The following is a 27,697-nucleotide window of genomic DNA, read 5'->3' as shown; positions in this document are numbered from 1 at the left end:
AAAGTCTTGCATGCCCTATGCAAGGGCCCAAGACAAATACTTGGAGAAATACAGGCATTGCTCTTTCTATGCACTCCCAGGGGAGTACATTGCCCTGGAGGAGTTGTTATGCCTCTTCCTCCACTTCAAAGCAGGCCAGGTGCTCCAAGGAGATTAGAATGCATATTTCCCCTCTGTGTTGGGAAATCCAGGAAACTCCCAGTAGGGCAGGGCAGTGGCCTATCATCTCCTGCTTAGGGCTATGCTCTAAATGCCACAATTAAATCCATAGTTGAGGCCTGTAAGGATATGTCTACACTGCAATTTGACACCCGTGGCTGGCCATGCCAGCTGACTCAGGCGGCTTGAGCTAAGGGTTTTTTTAACTGCAGTGTAGACGCTCAGGCTGCAGCCCAAACTCTGGGACCCTCCCACCTCCCAGGGTCCTAGAAACCGGGCTCCAGCCTGAGCCCCAACATCCGCACCTCAATTAAACAGCTCCTTAGACTGAGCCCCAGGAGTCTGAGTCAGCTGGCATCAGCCAGATGGAGGTTTTTAATTGCAGTGTAGACATATTCTAAGAGAATTCCCTGCATACCTCCACACCTTGCAAAGGTCTTTCATCCCCATTTCTTTCTACCTTCATGCCTAAGCTTCATTTTCATTTCCTAGCTCCTTTTATCTGCACTACTACATTGACCCTTGAGCATGTGACTGCATCCCAATGTTCTTCCTTAGCCACTTTGCCCCACACCACGTAAGTTGGAGGTTGGGGAATAAGAATGGAGGTGTGGCTCAATGTTACAGCTCTGATTTTTTCTGATTCACAGGATTCTAATTTCAAAAGGGTAACCCCAGGCTTTTCAGTAACCAGTAGACCAGGTTGGAAAATGGAATTTCCATTGTCTGGGAAAATCTGACATTTTGAAATTTATTTTCGTTCCAAATTGCAATGAAAAGTCAACATTTAAAAATTTCTTGCTGAATAGAAATTCCAAAAATTTTCTGTTTGGAAGTATCAAAATGCTTCATTTTGATAAGTCAAAACATTTTCTGTAAATAATGTTAAAACATTATCATATAAAATATTAAATAGTATATATTATGAAATATATTGTAGAATAGAATTAACATTTTAATAGTCAAAATGAAGTGAATCTAAATGAGAAAAGTTGAGGTGAAATGTTTTTTACCTTATTGAAATGAAATGTTTAGACTTAATTTAAACAAATGAGAAAGTCAAATGAAAAGAGACTTGTTTAAACTTTTTCCCATGAAAAATTTCTTCAAAATTGACACATTTCCACAAAACATTTCTATTTTGATGAAAATGCATTTTCCAGCAGAAAACTGTTCCATCAGAAAAATGTCAAGCAGCTTAAGTAACCAGACTGGTCATAACAAAAATTAAACACTTTCCTCCATAGCTCTGGGGGCTACATTAAGCAGTACTTGGGAATGCCTAACTACCAAGGCTATGGCTACACTATGCAGCTTTTAGTGACACGGCTGTGCCACTACAGCCATGCCGCTAAAAGCGGCTCTCTTTCCTGCCAACAAAAATCTTCCACCCTGCACAAGTGGCAGCGGTTTTGTCAGCAGGAGAGCGCTCCTGCTGACAAAGCACTGCTCACACCAGTGCTTTTCGTCTGTAAAACTTTTGTCGTTCGGGGGGGGGGGGGGGGGGAGTTTAACACCCATGAATGACAAAAGTTTTTGCCATCAAAGTGCCAATGTAGACATAACCTAAGGGAAACACAATTCTTAAAACCTTTGTTTGGATTAATGTTTGCCAGCTAGGGATATGTGTCCATCTGTTCCTGTAGGAATTTCCCTAATTCTTTACAGTCTGCTGGGACTGGTAGCTTTAAAAATATTGAGCATCTGAGGATCTGATATGTATCAACATGCCATTTAACAATACAATACCAGCTTTCTATTGGAAAGTAGCCTTGGTTGAGCTCCAGTCTGAAAACTTTAAATTATGATCTTTAATGTTGTCGTAAATGGGTAAAAGCTTATTTAAAAGCTGATATGCTAAAGGTCCACTTTACAATCTGATCTCACCTACTGCACATGGTATGAGGTGTGAACTGGTGAATGTTGACATGCGTGCACAGCAGGTGATTTTACAAGATACACAATATTGTGTACCATGAATTTGAGCTCAGAATCACGCTTGTATTCTGGGATAGTTAACATTGAAGAGTTCTGCCATTGCTTTTATTTTAAATGATCGTGTCAATGACAGTCTGACACTCGTAATGTCATTGGTTGCTTTGAGGAGGTCAAAGAATGTTTTCAATGCTAGCTAGCAGAAGCAGAGTAGCACCAAGGTAAAATTGTCTGGATTTGCCAGTCTAGGAGAACTGTGTGACAGTTGCAGCCCTTGAAGAGGCCAGTCACTGATAGACCCCGAGGGACAACACAGCAGAGAGTGATGTAGCCACATGCAGCATAGGCAAACCCAAGAGTTGATGGACCAAGATAAACAAAAGGCCCCCAAGTCCTGAAGGCTGTGCCAAGCCAATACACACATGTAGGGGATCTCTGTGCATTCTGACCAATCCAGAGGGGAGGTAACCTAGTGTAACAAGATTATTTATGCAATTCTCCACCGTTAGGTGCTGCCAAAGCCCAGAAATAAAAATGAGATCCCCACCCCCATCCAGCCAGTCCTTGATGAATCTGGGTTATCCTTTCTGTTGCAAAGACAAGAGGGGTTACTATCGCCCAGGTGTATTTGTGGCCCTTGCAGAACCCCCTGCAGGAGTGGGAGAAGAGGGGGAGGTATGGTGATGTGTGGACTTAGATCTGCTCAGATACTAATGTGTGGGATTGAGGGGTGACTGGAGGGGTTATATGGGTCTCCGTAGGTACCCTCTGCCCTCAATCATCCTGAGAAGGTGATATCTTTGGGCGTGTGGATTGCTGTTGCTGACTGACAGCTCAGTTTCAGAGTTGTTAGCCAGTTCTGGTGCAGCATGGAGAAGCTGATGGCTCATACCTTTCTTCCCAGCAGTCATTCAGTGAGGAGATCCCACTCTGGCAGAGAGACATTAAGGAAGCATTCACTTTCATTCACTGGTGATCGATTATCAAAAAGGGCAGTGGGGAAGGAGGAATCTGTAACTCCATTCCAGAGGAGGGTCAGAACTGGGTGACTGCAGAGCACACTTGTGATTGCTGATCATGGGGAGCCTCCACCATCTAGATTCCAATGTGGAGCCCAGCCAGGCTGCAGAGTTCTGCCCAGACCCACATCTGCTGAATAGGACGTCAGGATTTGGCCCCTAAGATTTATTTTCCACCTGAAATTACACAAAACCTATTTCCAAAGCATGTGCTCTTGTCCTGTATGCATATATTGCTGCCTCCTGCCTGGTAGGGGAGGACAACTGGATTTTGAGGGTGACCTTGGAAGCATCCACCACCCTCCAGTTAAGCCCTGGACTACCAAGACTGTGTAAACAGAAGGCTGAGGCCATGCCAAACTGAAAGGAAAACTGAAGGCCCTGGGGAGGCTGATCTGGAGTGGCAGCCAGAAAGAACTGACCACCTCTCTCCCCTTGGGCCCTGGGTGGACCTGGTGGAGAGGGCGTGCCTGGGTCCCCCTATCCTTCCTATTAAGCCTAAAATCCTCCTCCCCACAACATCGTCTCAGCCATTCACTAAGACCCTGCAGCTCTCTTCCTGGCCCTGTGCATGGAACTGGAAGTATTTAACGTAATGCTACCATGGTGGTTCCTGGACTTAATCTCTTACCTAGTAGCCTAAATTTGGCCACTAGGACCTCTCTCCTACCTTTCCTTATGTCATTGGTACCTACATGTACCATGATCACCAGCTCCTCTCCAGCCCTGCATATAAGTCTGTCTAGATGTCTTGTGAGATCCACAACTTTCACACCTGGCAGGCAATTTACCATGTGGATCTCCTGGCCATTACAAACCCAACTAACTATATTTCTAATCATGGGGTTGAGATGGGCTTTAAACTAGGTTCGACGGGGACAGGTGAGCAAAGCCCACAGGTAAGTGGGGAACATGGAGACCGGGGAGATGGGTCGGAAACGAGAGGGAGTGTGGGCTATATTGGCAGAGAGAAAGGAGAGTCAGGACAAAACTGGGAGGAAAGATCAAACAAGTATCTTAGATGCCTATACACAAATGCGAGAAGTATGGGGAATAAGCAGGAAGAACTGGAAGTGCTAATAAGTAAATACAACTATGACATTGTTGGCATCACTGAAACTTCGTGGGGTAATACACATGATTGGAATGTTGGTGTGGATGGGTACAGCTTGCTCAGGAAGGATAGACAGGGGAAAAAGGGAGGAGGTGTTGCCTTATATATTAAAAATGTACACACTTGGACTGAGGTAGAGATGGACATAGGAGACGGAAGTGTTGAGAGTCTCTGGGTTAGGCTAAAAGGGGCAAAAAACAAGGGAGATGTCATGCTAGGAATCTACTACAGGCCACCTAACCAGGTGGAAGAGGTGGATGAGGCTTTTTTCAAGCAACTAACAAAATCATCCAAAGCCCAAGATTTGGTGGTGATGGGGGACTTCAACTATCCGGATATATGTTGGGAAAATAACATAGCAGGGCACAGACTATCCAACAAATTCTTGGACTGCATTGGAGACAACTTTTTATTTCAGAAGGTTGAAAAAGCTACTAGGGGGGAAGCTGTTCTAGACTTGATTTTAACAAATAGGGAGGAACTCGTTGAGAATGTGAAAGTAGAAGGCAGCCTGGGTGAAAGTGATCATGAAATCATAGAGTTTGCAATTCTAAGGAAGGGTAGAAGGGAGATCAGCAAAATAGAGACAATGGATTTCAGGAAGGCAGATTTTGGGAAGCTCAGAGAGCTGATAGGTAAGGTCCCATGGGAATCAAGACTGTGGGGAAAAACAACTGAGGAGAGTTGGCAGTTTTTCAAAGGGACACTATTAAGGGCCCAAAAGCAAGCTATTCCGCTGGTTAGGAAAGATAGAAAATGTGGCAAAAGACCACCTTGGCTTAACCACGAGATCTTGCACGATCTAAAAAATAAAAAGGAGTCATATAAAAAATGGAAACTAGGACAGATTACAAAGGATGAATATAGGCAAACAACACAGGAATGCAGGGGAAAGATTAGAAAAGCAAAGGCACAAAATGAGCTCAAACTAGCTACGGTAATAAAAGGAAACAAGAAGACTTTTTATCAATACATTAGAAGCAAGAGGAAGACCAAAGACAGGGTAGGCCCACTGCTTAGTGAAGAGGGAGAAACAGTAACAGGAAACTTGGAAATGGCAGAGATGGTTAATGACTTCTTTGTTTCGGTCTTCACCGAGAAGTCTGAAGGAATGCCTAACATAGTGAATACTAATGGGAAGGGGGTAGGTTTAGCGGATAAAATAAAAAAAGAACAAGTTAAAAATCACTTAGAAAAGTTAGATGCCTGCAAGTCACCCGGGCCTGATGAAATGCATCCTAGAATACTCAAGGAGCTAATAGAGGAGGTATCTGAGCCTCTAGCTATTATCTTTGGAAAGTCATGGGAGACGGGAGAGATTCCAGAAGACTGGAAAAGGGCAAATATAGTGCCCATCTATAAAAAGGGAAATAAAAACAACCCAGGAAACTACAGACCAGTTAGTTTAATTTCTGTGCCAGGGAAGATAATGGAGCAAGTAATTAAGGAAATCATCTGCAAACACTTGGAAGGTGGTAAGGTGATAGGGAACAGCCAGCATGGATTTGTGAAGAACAAATCATGTCAAACCAATCTGATAGCTTTCTTTGATAGGATAACGAGCCTTGTGGACAAGGGTGAAGCGGTGGATGTGGTATACCTAGACTTTAGTAAGGCATTTGATACGGTCTTGCATGATATTCTTATCGATAAACTAGGCAAATACAATTTAGATGGGGCTACTATAAGGTGGGTGCATAACTGGCTGGATAACTGTACTCAGAGAGTTGTTATTAATGGTTCCCAATCCTGCTGGAAAGGCGTAACGCGTGGGGTACCGCAGGGGTCTGTTTTGGGACCGGCTCTGTTCAATATCTTCATCAATGACTTAGATATTGGCATAGAAAGTACGCTTATTAAGTTTGCGGATGATACCAAACTGGGAGGGATTGCAACTACTTTGGAGGACAGGGTCATAATTCAAAATGATCTGGACAAATTGGAGAAATGGTCTGAGTTAAACAGGATGAAGTTTAACAAAGACAAATGCAAAGTGCTCCACTTAGGAAGGAAAAATCAATTTCACACATACAGAATGGGAAAAGACTGTCTAGGAAGGAGTACGGCAGAAAGGGATCTAGGGGTTATAGTGGACCACAAGCTAAATATGAGTCAACAGTGTGATGCTGTTGCAAAAAAAGCAAACATGATTCTGGGATGTATTAACAGGTGTGTTGTGAGCAAGATACGAGATGTCATTCTTCCGCTCTACTCTGCTCTGGTTAGGCCTCAGCTGGAGTATTGTGTCCAGTTCTGGGCGCCGCATTTTAAAAAAGATGTGGAGAAATTGGAAAGGGTCCAAAGAAGAGCAACAAGAATGATTAAAGGTCTTGAGAACATGACCTATGAAGGAAGGCTGAAAGAACTGGGTTTGTTTAGTTTGGAAAAGAGAAGACTGAGAGGGGACATGATAGCAGTTTTCAGGTATCTAAAAGGGTGTCATAAGGAGGAGGGAGAAAACTTGTTCACCTTAGCCTCTAAGGATAGAACCAGAAACAATGGGTTTAAACTGCAGCAAGGGAGGTCTAGGTTGGACATTAGGAAAAAGTTCCTAACTGTCAGGGTGGTTAAACACTGGAACAAATTGCCTAGGGAGGTTGTGGAATCTCCGTCTCTGGAGATATTTAAGAGTAGGTTAGATAAATGTCTATCAGGGATGGTCTAGACAGTATTTGGTCCTGCCATGCGGGCAGGGGACTGGACTCAATGACCTCTCGAGGTCCCTTCCAGTCCTATAATCTATGAATCTATGAATCTATGGGGTTGGGAGTCAGTTGACAGTTTCTAATGGTGCGGTCTTCTAGTCTGGGAAGGGAAATGCTTCTAAGGGAAATGGTGAAAGCCTCATTGCTTGTGATATTTGAAATTAGACTGGACAAATCACAGGGAAGTTTACTGAAAGAGGCTGACCTGCTTGGGTTGGTGAATCACCCTCATATGTAATTTCTGTCTCTAATTCCTACATTTCAACTAATTGTGCACAGTAATGGGCTTTGGTTGGAGGCCAGAAGTCATAGTGGACAGGCCACAGCCAAACAGTCACCTTGACGAATCTTTTGGGAAAGGAGGAGTCTATACAGAAAGGATGGGCTCCACTTAAACCCCAAAACAGAACCAGGCTGTTAGCATGTAAAATTTAAAAGATTATATAGGGTTTTTCAAATTAAGTGCTGGAGGAAGGCATAGGAGCATACAGTTTGAGTAGAGATATCCCTTAGGGATAAACTTATTAAAGGGGAAACTCTACAAATTTCTTTCCTATCCTCTTTACTAGCATATAAAGTACGAGCAGGAGCTAGTATGGAACAGTCAAACATAGAAAAGTCCCATTTAAATAGAACACATGAAGGTAAGCAACTGAATATTGACAAAATGTACAAGTGCTTACATACAAATGCTAGAAGTCTAAATACCAAGATGGGTGAACTAGAGTGACTGGCATTACATGAGGATATTAATACAATAGACGTTGTGGAAACTTGGTGGAATGAAGATAATCAATGGGATGCGGTTATATATACAAAATATATAGCAATGACAGCGTGGGTCGCGCTGGTGCAGGAGTGGCGCTACATGTGAAATAAAGTAGAGTTAAATAAAGTAAAAATCTTAAATGAATGAAACTGTACCATAGAATCTCTGTGGATAGCAATTCCAGCTTAAATAATAAGAATCTAGCAGCAGGAACATATTACTGACCACCTGACCTGGATAGTGACAGTAATTGTAAAATGTTCTGGGAGATTAGAGAGACTACAAAAGCAGAAAATGCAATACTAATGGGGGATTTCAACTACTCTCATATTGACTGGAAACATGTCAGCTCAGGAAGGGATGTAGAGATAAAATTTCTAGACACATCAAATGACTGCTTCCCTAGAGCCCACAAGGTGAGAGACAGTTCTTGATTTAGTCTTAAGTTCGGCACAGGATCTGGTCCAAGAGGTGAATACAGTAGAACCTCAAAGATACAAACACCAGAGTTATGGACTGACCAGTCAACCAGACACCATGTGGAACCAGAAGTAAGCAATCAGGGAGCAGCAGAGACAAAAAACAAACAAACCAGCAAATACTGTACTGTGCCTGTATTGCATCTTAAAGGTAGACACATCTGGGCTGCCTGTCCCCTCTCCCACCCCCTGCTCACCACACGGGGGGGCAGCCACTTACAGGTAGGAGGTGAAGATGCTGAGGTAGTTTCACAGGCACAGCTGTGAGCCCCCCAAGCAGGCAGAGCAGGAGCAGCGCTGGGGTCTGTGCTGCTTTCCTGTAAGCCATGGAGTGGGCAAGCTTGCACGCCCAGTACAAGCCTGGGGAAAAAACTTCCCGAGGTCCTGCTCGAACTGGTCTGGAGTGTTTGCTGCTGGAGCTGGAGCCCAAGCTCCTGCCTGCATGCTGCACTTGGAGGAGCAGCTCAGTTTTAAAGGGCCACAGCCCCAGGGTGCCTTACTCATCATCCTTGCAGCCAGGGGGCTAAAAGCAGCTGCCTGTCCCCACCCCCACTTGCTGGGCAGCCACTTACATGTAGGAGAAGAAGACTCTGAGGAACATCCCATAATGTCTTGTTCAGAGTTACGAACAACCTCTATTCCCAAGGTGTCTGTAATTCTGATGTTCTACTGTATAGCCGAACGGTTCAATAATAGCGACCATAACGTGATTAAATTTAACATCCTTATAGGAAACCACCCATTTAACTTCAAAAAAGGGAGCTACAAAAAATGAGGAAGCTAGATAAACAGAAATTAAAAGGAATAGTCACAGGAGTGAAACGCCTTCAAACAGCATGGAGACTATTTAAAAACACCATAATAGAGGTTCAAACTAAATGTATACCCAAATTAAAAAAAACTGTAAGAAGACCAAAAAATGCCACCATGCCTAAACAGCAAAGTAAAAGAGGTGCTTAGAGGCAAAAAAGCATCCTTTAAAAAGTGGAAGTAAAGTCCTACTGAGGAAAATAGAAAGGAGCATAAATGCTGGCAAGTCAAGTGTAAAAGTAAAATAAGGCAGGCCAAGAAAGAATTTTAAGAGTACTTAACTGAAGACATAAAAACTAACAGGAAAAAAAAATTAAGTACATCAGAAGCAGGAAGCCTGCCAAACAATTAGTGGAGCCACTGGATGATGGAGATGCTAAAGGAGCAGTCAACGAAGACAAAGTTGTTGCAGAAAAGCATTGGTCTTCGCTGAAGAGGATATGGGGGAGATTCCCACACCTGAGCCACTCTGTTTAGGTGATACATCTGAGGAACTGTCCCAGAATGAGCTATCAGTAGAGGAGGTTTTGGATAAATTAAACAGTAATAAATCACCAAGACCAGATGGTATTCACCCAAGAGCTCAGAAGGAACTCAGATATGAAGTTGCAGAAGTACTAACTGTGATATGTGACCTATCTCTTAAATCGTCCTCTGTACCAGTTGACTGGACGGTAGCTAATGTAACACCTATTTTTTTAAAAAGGCTCCAGAGGTGATCCTGGCAATTACAGGGCAGTAAACCTAACTTTATTATCGGGAAAATTGGTTGAAACTATAGCAAAGAACAGAATTATCAGACATATAGATGAACACAATAAGTTGGGGAAGAGTCAACATGGATTTTGTAAAGGGAAATCATGCCTCACCAATCTATTAAAATTATTTGAGGATGTCAGCAAGCATGTGGACAAGTGTTATCCAGTAGAAATAATGTTTTTGGACTTTCAATAAGCCTTTGATAAGGTCCCTTACCAAAGGCTCTTAAGCAACTAAGAAGTCGTGTGATGAGAGGGGAAGATCCTCTCCTGGATCAGTATCTGGTTGAATGATCAGAAACAAAGGGTAGGAATAAATAGTTTTCACAGTGGAGAGAGATAAATAGATGAGTCCCCCAAGGATCTGAATTGAGACCAGTGTTGTTCAACATATTAATAAATGATCTTGAAAAAGGGGTAAACAGTGAGGTGACAAAACTTGCAGATGATACAAAATTACTCAGGATAGTTAAACCCAAAGCTGACTGCAAAGAGTTACAAAGGGATTTCACTAAACTGGCCAATTGGGCAACAAAATGGCAGATGGAATTCAATGTTGATAAGTACAAAGTCATGCACACTGCAAAAAATAATCCCAGCTACACATACAAAATCATGGGCTCTAAATTAGCTGTTACTGCACAAGAAAGAGAACTTGGAGTCATTGTGGATAGTTCTCTGAAAACAGCCACTTAATGTGCAATGGCTAGCTAATAGAATGTTAGAAACCATTAGGAAAGAGAGAGAAAATATCATAATGCCAAGATATAAATTCATGGTGTGCCCACACCTTGAATACTGTGTGCAGTTCTAGTTGCCCCATTTCAAAAAAGATATATTAGAACTGAAAAAGGTTCAGAGAAGGGCAATGAAAATAAGGGTATGGAACAGCTTCCATAAGAGGAGAGATTAGAAAAGACCTGAACTGTTCATTTTAGAAAAGTGATGACTAAGGGGGTATGATAGAGTTCTATACAATCATGAAGTGTATGGAGAAAGTGAATAGGGAAGTGTTATTTTCCTCTTCACATAACACAAGGGGAATACATAACACAACTAGGAATCACCCAATGAAATAAATAGGAAAAACGTTTAAAACAAAAGGAAGTACTTCTTCACACAACACACAGTCAACCTGTGGAATTCATTGCTGGGGGTGTTGTGAAGGCCAAAAGTATAACTGGGTTCAAAATTAGAAAAGTTCATGAAAGATACGTCTGTCAAGACAGACAGAGAACCCTCAACCATGCTTCTAGTTGTTCCCGTCATTTTACACTGACACTACAGACTGAAACTTAATAGGTTTCAGGGAGAGACGCAGAGTGACAGACCTGGAATCTTATTATATAAATGTATCTCAGATTTCTTCCTCTGACAATATATTTCCTTTGGATTATTTTCTCCCTAGAAGCATCAGTTAATGGTTTTCCAAAATCCATCTCATTTTATTTCCTGATCATATTTCTAACTTCTCTATATTATCTTAGTGTTTTATGTACCCACAGTTGTTTGCAGCACCTTCCATATTAGTATCACCTGAAAATTGAATTAAATTCTTTGCATTACCTCTTTAAGATTATTACTGAAGATGTTAAGTAACATCAGACCAGTAATGCCCCACTAGTCACCTTCATCCAATTTGTTGTGTTTTATTACTTTCTTTATTCTTTGTTTGCTCGTTCTGACAGTTTCTAAACCAAGTTCTTGAACTTTCAACTATTTTAATTGATACTTTGAATTAATACTTCGAAATTCCAAATTTCTACATGTGTGCTGACAGTTCAGAAGCCACAGAAATGTATAAGGCATGGAGCTATGATACAACCATATTCAGTATATCCAACCCTTTGGTTAACACGCTTGGTAAAATTAGCAATTCTGGGCTTTAAGACAAACTAATGTTTCTGTTCTCTCTCCACCTGCTCTTTTCCACTTTGGCCCAGTGTGGCTCAGATAAGTTATGGAGATACATTTATCGAGTACTAGAGTTGAGGATAATGCCGCCATCTCTACTACAGGCGCATCTATATTAGGAAAATGTGTGTTTTTCTGTATTGGTGCATCTCCACCATTGATCGAAATAGTGGAAGATGTGGGGCTGTTTGGAGTAATTAGTTCTACTACTCTGAGTAAGGTTAGATGACACTATGGTCAAAATGCCTGCACTTGTCTCTGTTGGCACTTCCATTGTGACTATAAATGCTGAGCTGTGCGGGAGCAGAAGAACCTTACAGATTATCTCAGTGCACACCCCAGAAGGCTCAGATGTCTACACAAAGAGGGCTGAAGCATTTTCAGCCTACGTTACACAAACATAGAGCTAAATTCTACTCTCACTTATACCAGTATAAATCCTGGGGACTTCTGTTCTGATCAGTGAAGTAGTTCCCAATTTACACTAGTGTAAACGAGATCAGAATTTGGCCCACAAGAAATAATGACAACAAACAAAGATGGAGGAAAAGATAACAACAAATAGGAAGGTGTGAAGTGGAAATGATTTCTATGCCTATTGAAAGAACAGTTCTTTGCACTTGAGAATAAAGTATAAAAGAGTAGGACATCCCCCCCTCCCCAGGGTAGAATCTCTGGTCCTGATTCTGCAATTTGATCTGTGTGGGCTGACCTGTATGTGAAGTTCATCAGTTAATTTTAATGATAGCACTATTTTCATGAGAAGTATTATTATCTGTTTTCAAAAGTTCAGTTGCTGCTGTAAAAATAAGGGACTCTGGCTTGAATTAACTCCAGGACAACCTGCCCCTGAAGTCCTGACACACACATCACTCTCATTGATTTCAAAGGAAATTAGACACGTGGAAGGTTTGTAGGCTGGGAGCACTGAGCTATTCACATATTGCCAGGGGCACTTCAGACACTGCCAGTGGAGAATCAACTCCCCCTTCATTCATTCTTTCATTAGGGAAGTACAAGGTCAAACTGAGCAAGGTCAAACTGGCTTCATTCAGGGTCACTGAAGTTTGCATGAACCTTTTAGAGTGTGGAGTCTTACATTCCCTTTTAGCTAAGATAGGAAGGACCCAATTCTGTCCCCCTCTCCTTACGTACTGTGACCAACAATACTACTTGTGGAGTAAGGAATTACTCAGTAGAAATAAGGATGGCAGAATCAGGCCCTAAATCATGTTGTCCCACAGACAGAATGAAATGTAAGAAAAATAAGGCAACGAAATAAAATAAATGAACCAAGTCAGAAAAAAATGGCTCTTTCCCATTTCTTACTTTTTTCCTCTCAAAAAAATGAAAGATTACCTGAAATGTCAGTTAAGCAGACATGTTATCTTAATAAATGAGCATGCAAGTATGTGCCCAGTAAGTTATTTGATTAAACAGGAAGCTAGAATCATATAGATATCCACAAATAAAGCTCCAAATCTAAACGAGTGTATCGTTAGCTCATTTGTAAGCCTTTCCAGATGTAGCAGCAGTTCTGACTTTGGCAGCTTTCCAGTAGGTTGCCTGCAGTCTGAGCTTTCCTGTGTCCGCAGTGAGAACTGCAATGCCTGAGTCTTGAAGGAAAGGGCTCCGCAAAGCTGATGACAAATTTTACAAAGTAACGACCTGCCTCGTGAAGGAAATTTCAGACAGATAACAGAGCAAAGAATGCCCCTTATCCTGTGGCCAAATTGCTGCAGTTTTCCTGTGGATGTGTGATACTCTGCACTGCATTATGGAACACCCAGTGAAAGCCCCTTTGAGAAGATCATTTAGTGATCATATCAGAGACTCTACTGCTAGAGCCCTGGATGTTATCTGGAAAAATACAAGAGACAGACGACTGGCAGGTGAGGAGGGGGTACAAAAACATGTTTTAAAATACACAGGGATAATTAGTGGTGTCATTTGCATAAGGTATGTCAGTGTCACTCCACAGTATTTACCTATTATTTTCTTTCAATGTCATGTTACTTCAGTGCTCCCCCTTCAGTGGGACTGCACAGGATTCTCCAGCTATGATCTTGTGATATATATTTGAAAGAGCAGGAACAATGGATGTAACGTTTCACTGTTGAAATGATGTTGTGAATCCCTCACAGTGAAGTTACTGAAGCATTTTATTTTGCTATTAAGTCAGCTTCTGTGCTCTATTGGTATGATATGCTTCAGTGAGTTGCATTACAGACTATTTCCTAGCCAAGAAGTATGTCAGTTGGAGTATCTGGGCTGTGCAGTGAAAGATTACTGGTATTTCCTTTGGCAAGGCTCTCAATGCTTTAAGGTCCAAGTGAGTGTCAGGTATGCCAGAGCCAGGTTTTTGAAATATAAATTAAGTACAACTATACAGTTACAATTCATATGCTCTTATTTTGGCTTACAAGATTCAAAACATGTGGCAAACCGTTATGGAGGCCTGGGGAAGAAAATAATTAACCAATTTTTTTTTTCTGTTTGTTGTGTATCTCTGAGACCAAGTGCCTCTCATTCACATAAATGAAGGCTGTTGTTTTTATTGTCATAGCATTTAGATACCTCAGAAAAGGCAGCAGAAATACTCAATGGGTGTGGCATATAAGAAAGGTCACTTCAGTTTGTTTATTTACTTTTACTGGGAATTGCTTATTTTGAGGGACGGAGGGGATGTTTTTAATGATAGTGGCAAGTTAGTCATCACTGTGATGACCAAGAGAAAAACCTTTTGGATCCAATAATGTAAACTGAATGCTTACATCATTTTCATTTACTTGTCTGTAGGGAAAACAAGGGCAGCTAAATATTGCAAAAGCCTTTGTGATGGTGCACTAATGCCAGAAATTATTATATAAGATATTTTGGGGGAAGGATGGGCATGGATTATAAAGAAAAACATTTTAAAATGATATACTTTTTCTTCAAGACAATAATAAAAATACATTAATACTAGCAAATGGTGCAGCTCTCTAAGTTATAGTAAGTAAAACTATGTTATCTGACAACAGTTTTGCCATCAGATTATGTGATTATGTGATATGCCTCATTATACAGTGGCAGGGATATAAATATGTTTTAAACCATAGTAGAACTTCGACCTGCTGTGCTAGTTATTAGGTAGCAGGATTATTTCTGTGGCTGTTTCCACAGATGCCACATCTTACTATGTAACCTTTAATTATTTTTAGATTTCTGAGATCCCTTAAAAACACCCATTTCCTTCACTTTACCTTCCACCACTGAGTTTTACAAAAGAGGACCATGTCACTAGAGATGGAAATGTTGCATTTAAAGCTCCACACCTTAAGGTGTCAACAGCTAAACATAAGCTTGCCAGTGTCATTAAAGGGCAAGACACCAACCTTGCTTCCATGATCAATTTAATTTAGCAGTCAGCCATGGACTGAGTATCATGTCCCTACTGTCTTACAGAGACAGATGGGTTGGAGAAGGGACACTGGATTTTTCTCTATGGAAAAGCATTGTGGGACATGGTATAAGAGCCACAACATTAGGACCTGTTGCAGTCAAAAGCAAAGTGGGTGTAAGACAATTGGATACAATGACAGGGGGGAAAGTGGATAGGTTCAATGAAAAAGCTAGGAGGTTATGCAATATCTAGAAGAGTGAGGCTGGGTTGGCCGAGTGGTCCTTTATGTTTAATATTTTCTTATTTTCTAATCTGGGTGTTGCCAGGTCATCTGGATATTTGTTTACCCTTGGAACTTGTTTTCATTCCATCTGCTAGAGATGTTTGTGTGAAACGTTCTGAGTAAGCTTTTCAATTTACAGTTAAACCTGGTATGGCATTTACATCAACAAGCTTCAAGAATGTCTGGCTTACTTCCAAATAAGACAACAACAACAAACTCCCTTGTCTTCTACAAAATTGTTTTCCATCCATTGGTTCACACAGAAAAACATGTAATGACACAGGTAATTTGTGCCTTCCCACAGCGAGTGACATATCCATGAAAATATGTAGGTTTTATCAGGACACAAAAAGACTTTGTTAAATATATATATATATGTGCATATGATTGACAAATATCTGAGGAATACATTACTGCTAATTTATTTTTGGGGGCTGTCACATTCCTAGAAATGAGTGAACATGTAACCCTTCAACCTCTTAAAATATGTGGATAAGGGTGGGTATGTTTTTATTCTTGATGGCAAACGTTTGTGAGCAGCCACCGTTTTTATCAATACAGTGCTTAGATGTTGGAGAGCCCTTAAAAGTAGTGAGCATTCCATTTTTCAGGCTGTGCTGGTGATCTGAGAGTTGACAAGTACAATAATACATCGGGATTGTTGTCAGCCAAATCGCTTGATTTAATCATCAAGCTGGTACCCAGATATACAATGCTATTACTGGATGAGATCAATAGAGAGACAATAAGAAGCACAAAACATCAAATAACTTTATGCTGGTCTATTGATTTACAGTATTAGAAGTACATGAAGAGAACATGACACTAAAATCAATATTGCAATTAGATAAGCAAACTTTCTTATCAGGAAGCACCTTAAAAAGCACAGGGTCCAAGTAACTAACAAGGGAAAGAAGAAAATGTGAAAAACTCATTCCTTGTGACATATGCAATAAGAAAATCATCTGAACAATGTTCTGCCTTGGAGTGGCCAAAAGTTATCAAAGATGTATGTCTGTGCACAGTAATGGCCAATCCTGCAATTCAGTCCAACACAAGGATCAGACAGCTAGAAACATCTACTGTAAACTTTTGGGCAGCCAAGTAAAGAGATTATCCTGGAAAAATACCATCATGGAGAAAAAAGAAGAGAGATTTCCCAAAAATATCCTGACATAAATATTATATGCTGAACTGTAAATGACACCGTGATTCGTGCATCTCATGCATAGCAAAAAACTTATCAATTATTAAAAATAATTCATGGAATTAAGAAATGTTTTTGACTACAAAATGACCTGTCATGCTGGTGTGCTGAAAAGGGGCTGAAAAGGGATATGGACCCTCTTCTCACCACATCCCCCTCCCTCAGTCTACCGCAGCCATGAGGTAGGATACTCTGCATTGCTCCTCTGTGAAGGAACAGTAAGGTGCACTACAAGTTGCTTTCACCATGGTCCCCCAGGAGCCAAACTGGACTATGCTGGCAGGATGACTCATGACCTTCTGCCCTGTTCAACTCTTCTTCCACACTCTCCCACCACCCTGCGTAAGGACAGGATATTGCTTTTACAGTCCAGCAACATTCAATAAATCAGGAATCATTGCAATGCCAAGCCAGCAGTGTTGTCGTGGGGATGTCAAGTGGGAGCATCATTTACCTATTGAAGGGGGATGAAAAAAGCATGTTTGTCTTGGATTATTCATTGCTATATAATCCACACTTCATAATTATTTTTCAGAGTGAACTTCAGTAGTCATGAAAGTGAAGGGATCTCTACTTGCAGCTAATACTAGCTAATGGGGGGAGGGGGAGAAGGGAGCGGTGTGCACACATGAACACACACAAAATCTAACATTGTATGATCTTAGAATGTTGAAAACTAGTGCTGTCAATTAATCGCAGTTAACTCATGCGATTAACTCAAAAAAATTAATCGTGATTAATCGCATTTATAACAATAGAATACCAATTTAAATTTATTAAATATTTTTGGATGTCTTTCTACATTTTCAATATTGATTTCAATTACAACACAGTATACAAAGTGCACAATGCTCATTATATTTTTTTTATTACAAATATATGCACTGTAAAAATGATAAACAAAAATAAATACTATTTTTCAGTTCACCTCATACAAGTACTGAAGTACAATCTCTTTATCGTGAAAGTGTAACTTACAAAGGCAGATTTTTTTGGTTACATAACTGCACTCAAAAACAAGAGTGTAAAACTTTAGTACCTACAAGTCCACTCAGTCCTACTTCTTATGCTGCCGATCGCTAAGACAAACAAGTTTGTTTACATTAATGGGAAATACTGCTACCTGCTTCTTACTTACAATGTCACCTGGAACGGAGAACAGGCGTTCGCATGGCACTTTTGTAGCCGTTGTTGCAAGATATTTACATGTCAGATATGCTAAACATTCATATGCCCCTTCATGCTTCGGCCACCATTCCAGAGGACATGCTTCCATGCTGATGATGCTTGTTAAAAAAATAATGTGTCAATAAAATTTGTGACTGTACTCCTTTGGGGGGGGGAGAATTGTATGTCTCCTGCTTTGTTTTACCCACATTCTGCATGTATTTCATGTTATAGCAGTCTCAGATGATGACCCAGCACATGTTCGTTTTAAGAACACTTTCACAATAGATTTGACAAAACGCAAAGATACCAATGTGAGATTTCTAAAAATAACTACATCACTCAATCCAAAGTTTAAGAATCTGAAGTGCCTTCCAAAATCTTAGAGGGATGAGTTGTGGAGTATGCTTTTAGAAGAGCAACACTCTGATGTGGAAACTACAGAACCCAAACCACCAAAAAAGAAAATCAACCTTCTGCTTGTGGCATCTGATTCAGATGATGAAAATGAACATGCGTCAGTCCACACTGCTTTGGATTGTTATCAAGCAGAACCCATCATCAGCAAGGAAGCATGTCCTCTGGAATGGTGGTTGAAGCATGAAGGGACATATGAATCTTTAGCGCATCTGGCACATAAATAACTTTCAACACTAGCTACAACAGTGCCATTCGAATGCCTGTTCTCCCTTTCAGGTGACATTGTAAACAAGAAGCAGGCAGCATTATCTCCTGCAAATTGTAACCAACCTTGTTTGTCTGAGTGATTGGCTGAACAAGAAGTAGGACTGAGTGGACTTGTAGGCTTTAAAGTTTTACATTGTTTTATTTTTGAATGCATTTTTTAACATAATTCTACATTTGTAAGTTCAACTTTCTTAATAAAGAGATTGCACCACAGTACTTGTATGAGGTGAATTGAAAAATAAATTTTTTTTGTTTTTTACAGTGCAAATATTTGTAATCAAAAATAAATATAAAGTGAGTACTGTACACTTTATATTCTGTGTTGTAATTGAAATTAATATATTTGAAAATGTAGTAAACATCCAAAAATATTTAAAATAAATGGTATTCTATTGTTGTTTAACAGTGCGATTAATCGCGATTAAAAATTAATTGCAATTAATCGCGCGATTAAAAAAATTAATTACTTGACAGCCCTATTGAAAACTAATCCATCAAACACAAGTAAAATAATAAGAGCATTTTCCATTGCTAGGACGCAGTGTGCAAGCACTTCAAGATACAATCTGCCTGTGTATATCTGTCCCTATCTATAAGGTTGCTGGTCAGGTCCTAGGCATCAGTATAGAATATCAATTGAATTATATTGTTTGAAGATTTTACAAAGTGAAAAAAATGGTCAGTAGGTACTACAATAGCCAACCAAAACAGATTTAAAGACAGGTCTCAAAAGGTGATTTTTATTTACGGACCAACATTTTAAAACTGGGGGACAGATTCTCAGTTGATGTAAATTGTCATAGCCTTTTGACCACAATGGACTTCAGCTGGGGATCTGGCCCTGGGTGTCTAAAGATAGGCATCTAATCTGCATTTAGATATTTTAGGGCTTGTCTCCACAGTGCATTAGTCTGCACAGAGGGGTGTAAATTGTAATACATGATAGCATGTAGACACTAACTGGCTCGCATGGCCCCTGCTGCTACACACTAAAAGCTGCTTAGTCTGCCTTAGTGTCCCATTTCAAAATGTACTACATTAACGTGCACTAGGGAACTTTTAGTGTGCACCAGCAGGGTCTACACAGGCCAGTTAGTGCACAACACATTGATGCACACTAGAGTTTACGCCCCTCTAGAGTGGACTAATGCACCATGTAGACAAGCCCTTGGTAAGGTGCCTGATGTTTCAGAAGTACTGACCACCTTCTACTCCAACAAGTATTACCCTGGTGTATCTGAGTATAGAATATTGCCTGAAAAGTGTAGCTGTACAAATATTTTAAAAGTTGAAAATAAACATGTTGAAAGGCTTGAAGGATGTTTTGCATTTTATTTCATTTTATTTTCACAATCTTTTTAATTCGTAACTATTATATTTAAGTTGTAATATAAGGAGGGTTCTTTAACAAAATTGGAATAACCTCTCTAGTGAAAGGCAACATGGTAGTACAGAATTGAATTACAGTACAGTATTTACATCTGTTAAATTGTCTCTGTCTACATTCTGTGGCAGAACATAGAGCAGAGTGCCAATCAGAGGTAATGAACAAACAAGGGTGGGATTCAGAAATTCATGAGGAAGAGGAAAAGATTGAAAGAGTATAATGGAAGGTCAGGGAGATAAGAAATTGAGATTTGTGAAGGATGGGAAGAGTAGCAAAGAGTAAAGGGGACAAAATGACACACAGTAATTCGTAGAATCATAGAAGATTAGGGTTAGAAGAGACCTCAGGAGGTCATCTAGTCGAACCCCCTGCTCAAATTAGGACCAACTCCAACTAAATCATCCCAGCCAGGGCTTTGCCAAGCCGGGCCTTAAAAACCTCTAAGGATGGAGATTCTACCACCTCCCTAGGTAACCCATTCCAATGCTTCACCACCCTCCTAATGAAATAGTTTTTCCTAATATCCAACCTGGACCTCCCCCACTGCAACTTGAGACCATTGCTCCTTGTTCTGTCATCTGCCACCACTGAGAACAGCTGAGCTCCATCCTCTTTGGAACCCCCCTTCAGGTAGTTGGTTTTTCACTTTCATACATACTCACTCACCAACATTGTTAGAAAAAAAGAAACAAATAAGGAACCTGCCCAACAGATCTTGAACAACCCCCCTATTTGAAATTAATTGACTTTTCAATAAAGGGCAGACCTAAATTCCTTACTAAAATGATTGGTAGATACCAGATGCTAATCATAAAAGTTTAAAAGATGTATTGTTAACTCTTCTTAGAAAAGACTATTTTCAGACTGCAATGAAGAAAACAGGTTTCTGCAAGTTCAGATAAACTCTGTTCTCAAAATAGCTCCTCTCTTTTCTTTGTTTTATTTTCAGAGAAGGTAGAAAGATATTTGGTAAGTCCCTGCAAAATTAACTTTACTTTTGCATGTGTGTGCACGTGTATATGATAACTGGATAAATAGTTCAGTAGAGCTGGTTGAATATTTCTTTTGACATTTTTCTATTTTCAAAAACCAGAAACAACTAAGGAATTTTAAGGGGTGGAATTAGTTTTTCCCTCCTCCTCCCCCCCCCCCCCAAAAAAAACCCAACAGCCAATTTTTATGATTTTTTTTATTGTTTTTTTTTCTCTTCTTCTTTTTTAATATATATATATTTGCTTAATAGGATTACTATTTTCTACAAAACTCTCTAATTCAATAGTCAAACTTTCTTCTGAATTTGGCCCAGTGTACCTCAGGCACCTAGTTTTACAAATGGAAGGATATAAGAAATAGTTAATCAATGTGTGGCCTTATTACTCAGGAGTGGTGAGCTTCATAAATGTGTTTTGTATAAAAGATGATATTGTGCAAACATATTTTTGGTGACTATTGATATACATTTTAAAAGAGATAGGCAAGTCGACATTTAGACACCCAGGATAAATAAATTGCAAGATTTTTCAGTGGTGCTGAAGAGGCACAGCTCCCATTGAAGTAACTGGCAGATATGAGTGCCCACCATCTCTAAAAACCAGTCCTATGTAGCTAGACAGATGTAGCTATCTGTAGCTCTCTAGAAATATAAATGTAAAGATACATATGATGTGTGTATGAATATATAAATTGTTCATATATGACAGACAGATGGTATGTTACATTTTTGTCTGCATTATTTAGCTATATAAAGCAGTTTGTGGTAGTTTTTATTTGAAAGACACTATACACTGCATTTATCTTACCAAAGATTCAAAAAAAAATTTTAAAGACTAGAAAGGACCATTATGATCTCCTGTATAACACAGGCCATAGAGCCTCACCCTGTAATTTATGTATCAAGCCCATAACTTCTGTTTGAACTACAGCATATCTTTTCAGAAAGACATCAAGTCTTGATGTAAAGACTTCAAGGGATGAAGAGTCCACCACACCCCTAGGTAAGCTGTTCTAACAGCTAATTACCTCCCCCTTTAAAAATTTGTGCCACCTTTCTAGTCTGAATTTGTTTAGCTTCAGCGTCCAATCATGAGATTTTGTTATCCTTTTTTCTTGCTAGATTAAACTGTTGTCTACTACCAGAAATCTCTTCCTGATACAGGTACTTGTAGACAATGGTCAAATCACCTTTTAACCTTCTCTTGGATTAACTAAATAGATTAAGCTTCTTGAGTCTCTATAAGGCAGGTATTCCAGACCTCAAATCATTCTTGTAGTTCTTTACTGAGCCCTTCCCAATTTTTCAACATCCTTAAATAAAGTGTGGACACCAGTACTGGACAGAGTATTCAAGTAATGATCTCACTAGTACCATTACTACCACTGAAAGTCGTCCTGGTTAACGTTGTTTCATTGTTACGTTGCTGATCAATTAGGGAACACGCTCGTTTAAAGTTGTGTAATGCTCCTTTCTAACGTTGTTTGGCAGCCACCTGCTTTGTCTACTGCTTGCAGGAAGAGCAGCCCATTGCAACTAGCTGGTGGGGGCTTGGAACCAGGGTTGACCAGCAGCCCTTCCATCAGCTCCCCCTATCAGTTCCCCGCTCCCATAAGTTCCCTATGCATCAGCTGCCCAGCAGGCTAGCAATTGCAGCTGTCCCTCCCCCCACTGCCATGTGCTGCTCCTGCCCTCTGCCTTGGAGCTGCTCCCCGAGACTCCTGCTTGCTGTGCAAGGGGGAAGGGAAGAAAGAGGGGTGCTAATGTCAGGGCATCCTCCTTCCCCCAGCTCCCCACTTACCCCATCTTCCATAGAGCAGGGGTGACACACCAGGGCTCAGGACGGAGGGAGCTTGCAGCAGCTGTGGTCTCAGCAAGCTGTTCTAATTAACAAGGCAGTGTACTTAAAGGGGAAATGTGCATATCTCCCTCCATTCCTGCTGCCTTGTAGAGTGAGAGAGTTAACCCTTGAGGGCTCAGCCAATTGCTAGTTCATCATTTAGCAGTAAGGGAAATATCCCCGCCTCTGACTCCTCCACCTCAACCAAGTTTCACAATCATCATCACTGTGTACCAGTATTAAATTGTTTGTTTAAAACTTATACTGTGTGTGTGTGTGTGTGTGTGTGTGTGTGTGTGTGTGTGTGTGTGTGTGTGTGTCTATATATATATATATAGTCTTTTGTCTGGTGAAAAAAATTTCCCTGGAACCTAACCCTCTCATTTACATTAATTCTTATGGGGAAATTGGAGTCGCTTAACATCATTTCGCTTAAAGTCGCATTTTTCAGGAACATAACTCCAACGTTAAATGAGGAGTTACTGTACAGAGGCAATACCACCTGCCTACTCCTGTTTGGTGATTGCCTTTTTGGCTACAACATCGCACTGGGAGATCAGTTCGGTTGGTTATCCACATAATACCTAAGTCCTTTTCAGTTTTACTGCATTCAAAGATATTGTCTGCTGTCTTGTAAGTGTGACCTACATTCTTTGATTCTAGATGCCCTTACATTTGACAGTACTTTGACAAATGAGCCAACTCAATCTGCATCAGTGAACTATCCCCATCATTATTTACCCCTCCTCCAATGTTTGTATCATCTACAGAATTTTCCAGCAATGAGTATTATATTTTCTTCCAGATCAGTGATAAAGATATTGAATAGCAGTGGGCTAAGAACACACCTCCCTAAAATGATGATTCCCCATTTATAATTCCTTTTTGAGATCTATCAATTAACCAGTTTTAATCCATCTAATATGGGCTACATCAATTTTAATATAGTGCTAATTTTTTATGAGAATGTCCATGTGGGACTAAGTCATATGCTTTACAGATGCCTAAGTATATTATGTCCATGGTTACCTTTATCAACTAAACTTGTAATCTTATCAAAAAGATATCAAGTTTTCTTACCAGACCTATTTTCCATAAAACCATGTTGTTTGGTATTAATTATGTTACCATCCTTTAAGTCTTCAGAGATTGCATCAGCTTTTCCGTGATTTTGCCTGGGATGAATGTAAAGTTAACTGGACAATAGTTACCTGGATCATCCCATTTACTCTTCTTAAATATTGGCACAAATATTATCTTTCTTCTGTCTTCTGGCATTTCCCTAGACTGGAACTTCTAAGATTTATTAAAAGTCAGCATTAATGGTTCAGAGAATTCCTCAGCAAATTCTTTCAACACTCTTAGGTACAAGTTATCAGGTCCTGCTGATTTTAAAAATGTTTAATGTTAATACTTGCGCTTTAACATCCGTCCTAGTTACTGATGGAATAGAAAGCATTTCCTTGTCACTGTAAGATAGATATGAGTATGTTGTTCTGCTTTTTCCAAATACAGAACAGAAAAAATTATTAAATATTTTTCCTTATCTGTTTCATGATTGAAATTATAGTATTAGAACTATAATGTTACGGTTTTGTTTGTTCCTGGTATATTTAAAGAATTTCTTCTTGCTGTTGTTAGTCTACTGGCAATAGATTTTTTGTTTGATACCTTTATCTTCCCTAAACAGTTCTCTGCATTTCCTAACTGCTGGTTTGTACACAGTGCTATCAACTTCCTCATTTTTTCCATTTGTTATGTATATTTTTTATTTTTGTTGCCATTTTTACTTCCCCGCTGAAACAGGATGGCTTTTTAACAGAAGGAGCCTTCTCGGGGGATTGTGAGTTTTCTGGGTCATCTAATAAAGCATTCTTAAACAACTTCTAATTATCATTCTTATTTTTTGTGTTTAATTTTTCCACCCACTGAATTTTGCTCATGATTATTTTCAATTGCCCCTGTTTAAAGCACCAATTCTACAGGGTTTCAGATAAAGGTGTAGTGTATTACATTTTACCTATCCTCAGAAACGTATTCTCTGCATGTACAGGGAATATATTGCTTTAAATGTTAGCTCAGTAACTGTCTTGAGGTTGGAAGAATATAATATATTTGGTTGGTGGCTGTGGGGGTGTAGATGAGGTAATGTTTTACAAAATATGCAATTATACAAGATGCTACACATTGAGTGCATTGTGAGGCCTCAGGCCAATCGCTTTCTACCACTTGATATGTAATCCTTGTATAAACTCACTTTTGAACAATATAAATTCTTTTAGAACACAAGTGAGATGGCTATTGATTAATAAGAATCATACATGCAGTTGTTATATACTGAATGCTGGCCTACCTTGAAATCAGCTTCCTTATCTGATCGTTCCTTTTATCCAGGCCATTTTATAAATAATTAAATATAGCCACATCTAAAATGATCACATTTGCAAAATATTTATGAATGGTGTTGATGTAATCCTGATAAAACAGTAGTTTGATAACTTCTTGTTAATAGACAATAATTCATGGAAAGCAAACAGCACAACTATACATGACTATTACTGTTTTGTCATGAAATAATCCATACCCAGTAAAAAAGAACATGACAGGATGCAGTGAGAGAATTATTGATCATTTCTTCAGACTAAAAGCTGCCAGTTGTTTTTATCAGGTTAAAGTTTTCTCACTTCTGCAGAGGGTTTGTTGTTATCCTGAGAGTTACCTGAAAAAACATGTTGTTAAACTAGTATTTGAGGGGAATATTAAATAAATGGGTTTTATAATTCATCACAAATTCAAAGTTCAGACTACATATGTGATCCACAAAGATCTATGTGCACTTGTCTACATGTAGAAACACTTGTCTGCACAATACATATACATCATATGTTTTTATATATTTCGAAAATGTTGGCTACACTCGTATTATATGGAAAAATGAAATATTTCACTTTGTTTTTTAAACGGGAAGGTTGACAGCTGTAGTGCAATGTTTTTGAGCCAAAATCTCCAAATTATGACTGAAATATATCTTGTTGTTGGGTCTTTTCCTATACTTTATTCTCTTAATTTGTCACTCTCCAAAGAAAAATGTGAAGAAGTGTTGAAATGATCTGAAGAGGTTGTAGGGTGAGACTTTTGCTGCTTATTTTCAGCTATTGGAATATTTTGTTTCCAGTACGTTTGCACTTCTAATTTGAAGGGTGATATGAGTGGAGTTTGTAGCTATCATACAGCAATGCAAGTGAAAGTGTACATTCTCTGTCATCTTGGCTATTTTTAATGGGTATTTCAGTATAAAACCACCACATTGCAGTTTGGGCGGGATGAGGAGTTGGAGAATTGTAGCTATTGTTTTGACATATTTCACCATAGGTTGAATTTTAAACATTTCCTTCATGCAGTTCCTCTGTCATTTCCTTAACCAGAATGCAATAATGGCATTGTTTTGTTAACATTTATTAAACAAAAAAAAGAGCACACGCTGAACACATTATGAAAGTGACTGTAATAAGGTTCTCATGTATACAAGTTAGAACAGCTGGAGGGTCTAATGGAAGTATACACTATTTTCAGCATTCTGTTTTTCCACAGTCCTCTTAGTCAGTTCCAACACTGAAATAAACACAGTCTGATGTCATGTCCTGTGCTTGAGCTTTTTGGGTTGTGTATTTAGGGAATGCAATCCCAGAAAATTTCTGAAATCTGTAAATTTTGGAATTAGTTTTACTGTGATCCTGGAAACCTAAAATATTTATAAAGATCACATGCAACTGCCAGGAACGGAGGAGATACATATAGGGAAACGCTCAAAGCCTGTCCCTGTAGGGGATGAGCACTCCTGTCCACCAGCAGAAAGAGTTTGAGCACCACCACATTAATTCTTCAGCTGTGCAGCAAGGCAGTTTGAGCTGATTCTGGGGGAAGAAGGGGAACATAGCTTGCATCAGGGAAGCTGTCTGTTAGGATTCCAGGATATGCCCCCTCATCTGTATTTCTCAATGTTCTAAGGCCTAAATGTGGTTTGCATTGTGGGACAGGACCCAAAACAAGGGATGAGGACAAAATTATATCTGTTCTCTGTGGCCCCAGCTTTATGATTCAACATTGTGGATGTTATTAAACTATATTATTAAAATTGAAACACAACAAGATCGTTGAATGAAGTTCGTCCTAATGACAGACAATTGAGAGGTGTGCCCCTTCGAATCTCACAGTTCTTTGCATGTTCATGTGTTTCCCAAGATCCTGGAGCTGAGTTTCTTGGTTTCCAGGACTGTGTTCCCTTGCTGCATTGTGTGGGCATTTCACACATTTGAAAAATTATTAAATTATTGAAGCTTTTCTCAAAGTGCTGAAAAGTGATGTAAGTGCTGAACTGCTTTACTGCTTTGATTGTTTGGAAGAGCCTCCCTCAACAAATATTACAGTCTCTACAATTCCACTAACATCTGGACAGTTTCCTTACGTCAGAGTTTGGTTGATGAGTTCCAGATGTTATGACTTATTGATATTTTCATTAACTTCTGAGCAGTCCTGTCTTTCTGTTTTGTTTGCAGACTCCAACTTCTTAATACACCAGTGTTGTTGGAGGTAAGGAATGAAATTAATGTTTGGCACCGACCAAGAGCAACTGAATTCTCTTGTTACCGTGTGCATTCTCAGTTCTGTTACAGGATATGCAGCCTGTGGGAAGGTCAGCTCTAACCCCCACTAAGATAAGGAAAATTTCACTGACCTGCTATTTTCAATTAAAATGAGTTACACAAATTGCTAATTCTGCTCCCGATTTAACTTTATACATTGAGTTACCCAGACAATATGAAGAACAGCAAATAAGATAGTATTAATAGGGAGCATTCTCAACTTTTTTCACTTCTTATAACGTAACCATAACAATCATTTAGAGAATACTTATTGCTCTGAAAAAATACCACCCTTGCCCCACTTTCAGGAAGAAGCTCAGTTCTGTGGTTGGTTGCATATTAGGAATGAGCTGCATACTTACTGTAAGTGGTAAGGAAGAAAATGGAAAAAGTGGAGATAAGCAGGATATGTATAACTACAGATCTATTCAGCTGACTGATTACC

The 27,697-nt window shown here is 39.6% G+C and overlaps 1 protein-coding gene across 2 annotated transcripts in view; it reads left to right on the top strand.

Moving 5' to 3' along the window:
- Positions 1-27,697, top strand: part of DLC1 (DLC1 Rho GTPase activating protein) — a 417,446-nt gene that overhangs the window by 250,855 nt on the left and 138,894 nt on the right. The window contains exon 6 of one of the 2 annotated variants that reach the window (XM_054029698.1): positions 27,166-27,199. The exons of the other annotated variant lie outside the window; for it this stretch is intronic. Within the exon in view, the coding sequence (XP_053885673.1) occupies positions 27,166-27,199 (34 nt within the window). The remainder of the gene's footprint in view (positions 1-27,165; positions 27,200-27,697) is intronic. 2 annotated transcript variants of the gene reach the window in all.

Source organism: Malaclemys terrapin, chromosome 5 (genome assembly GCF_027887155.1).
Source record: "Malaclemys terrapin pileata isolate rMalTer1 chromosome 5, rMalTer1.hap1, whole genome shotgun sequence".
NCBI lineage: Eukaryota > Metazoa > Chordata > Testudines > Emydidae > Malaclemys > Malaclemys terrapin.
Note: the sequence above shows the minus strand (reverse complement) of the source record. Positions and strands in the feature narration are given on the sequence as shown.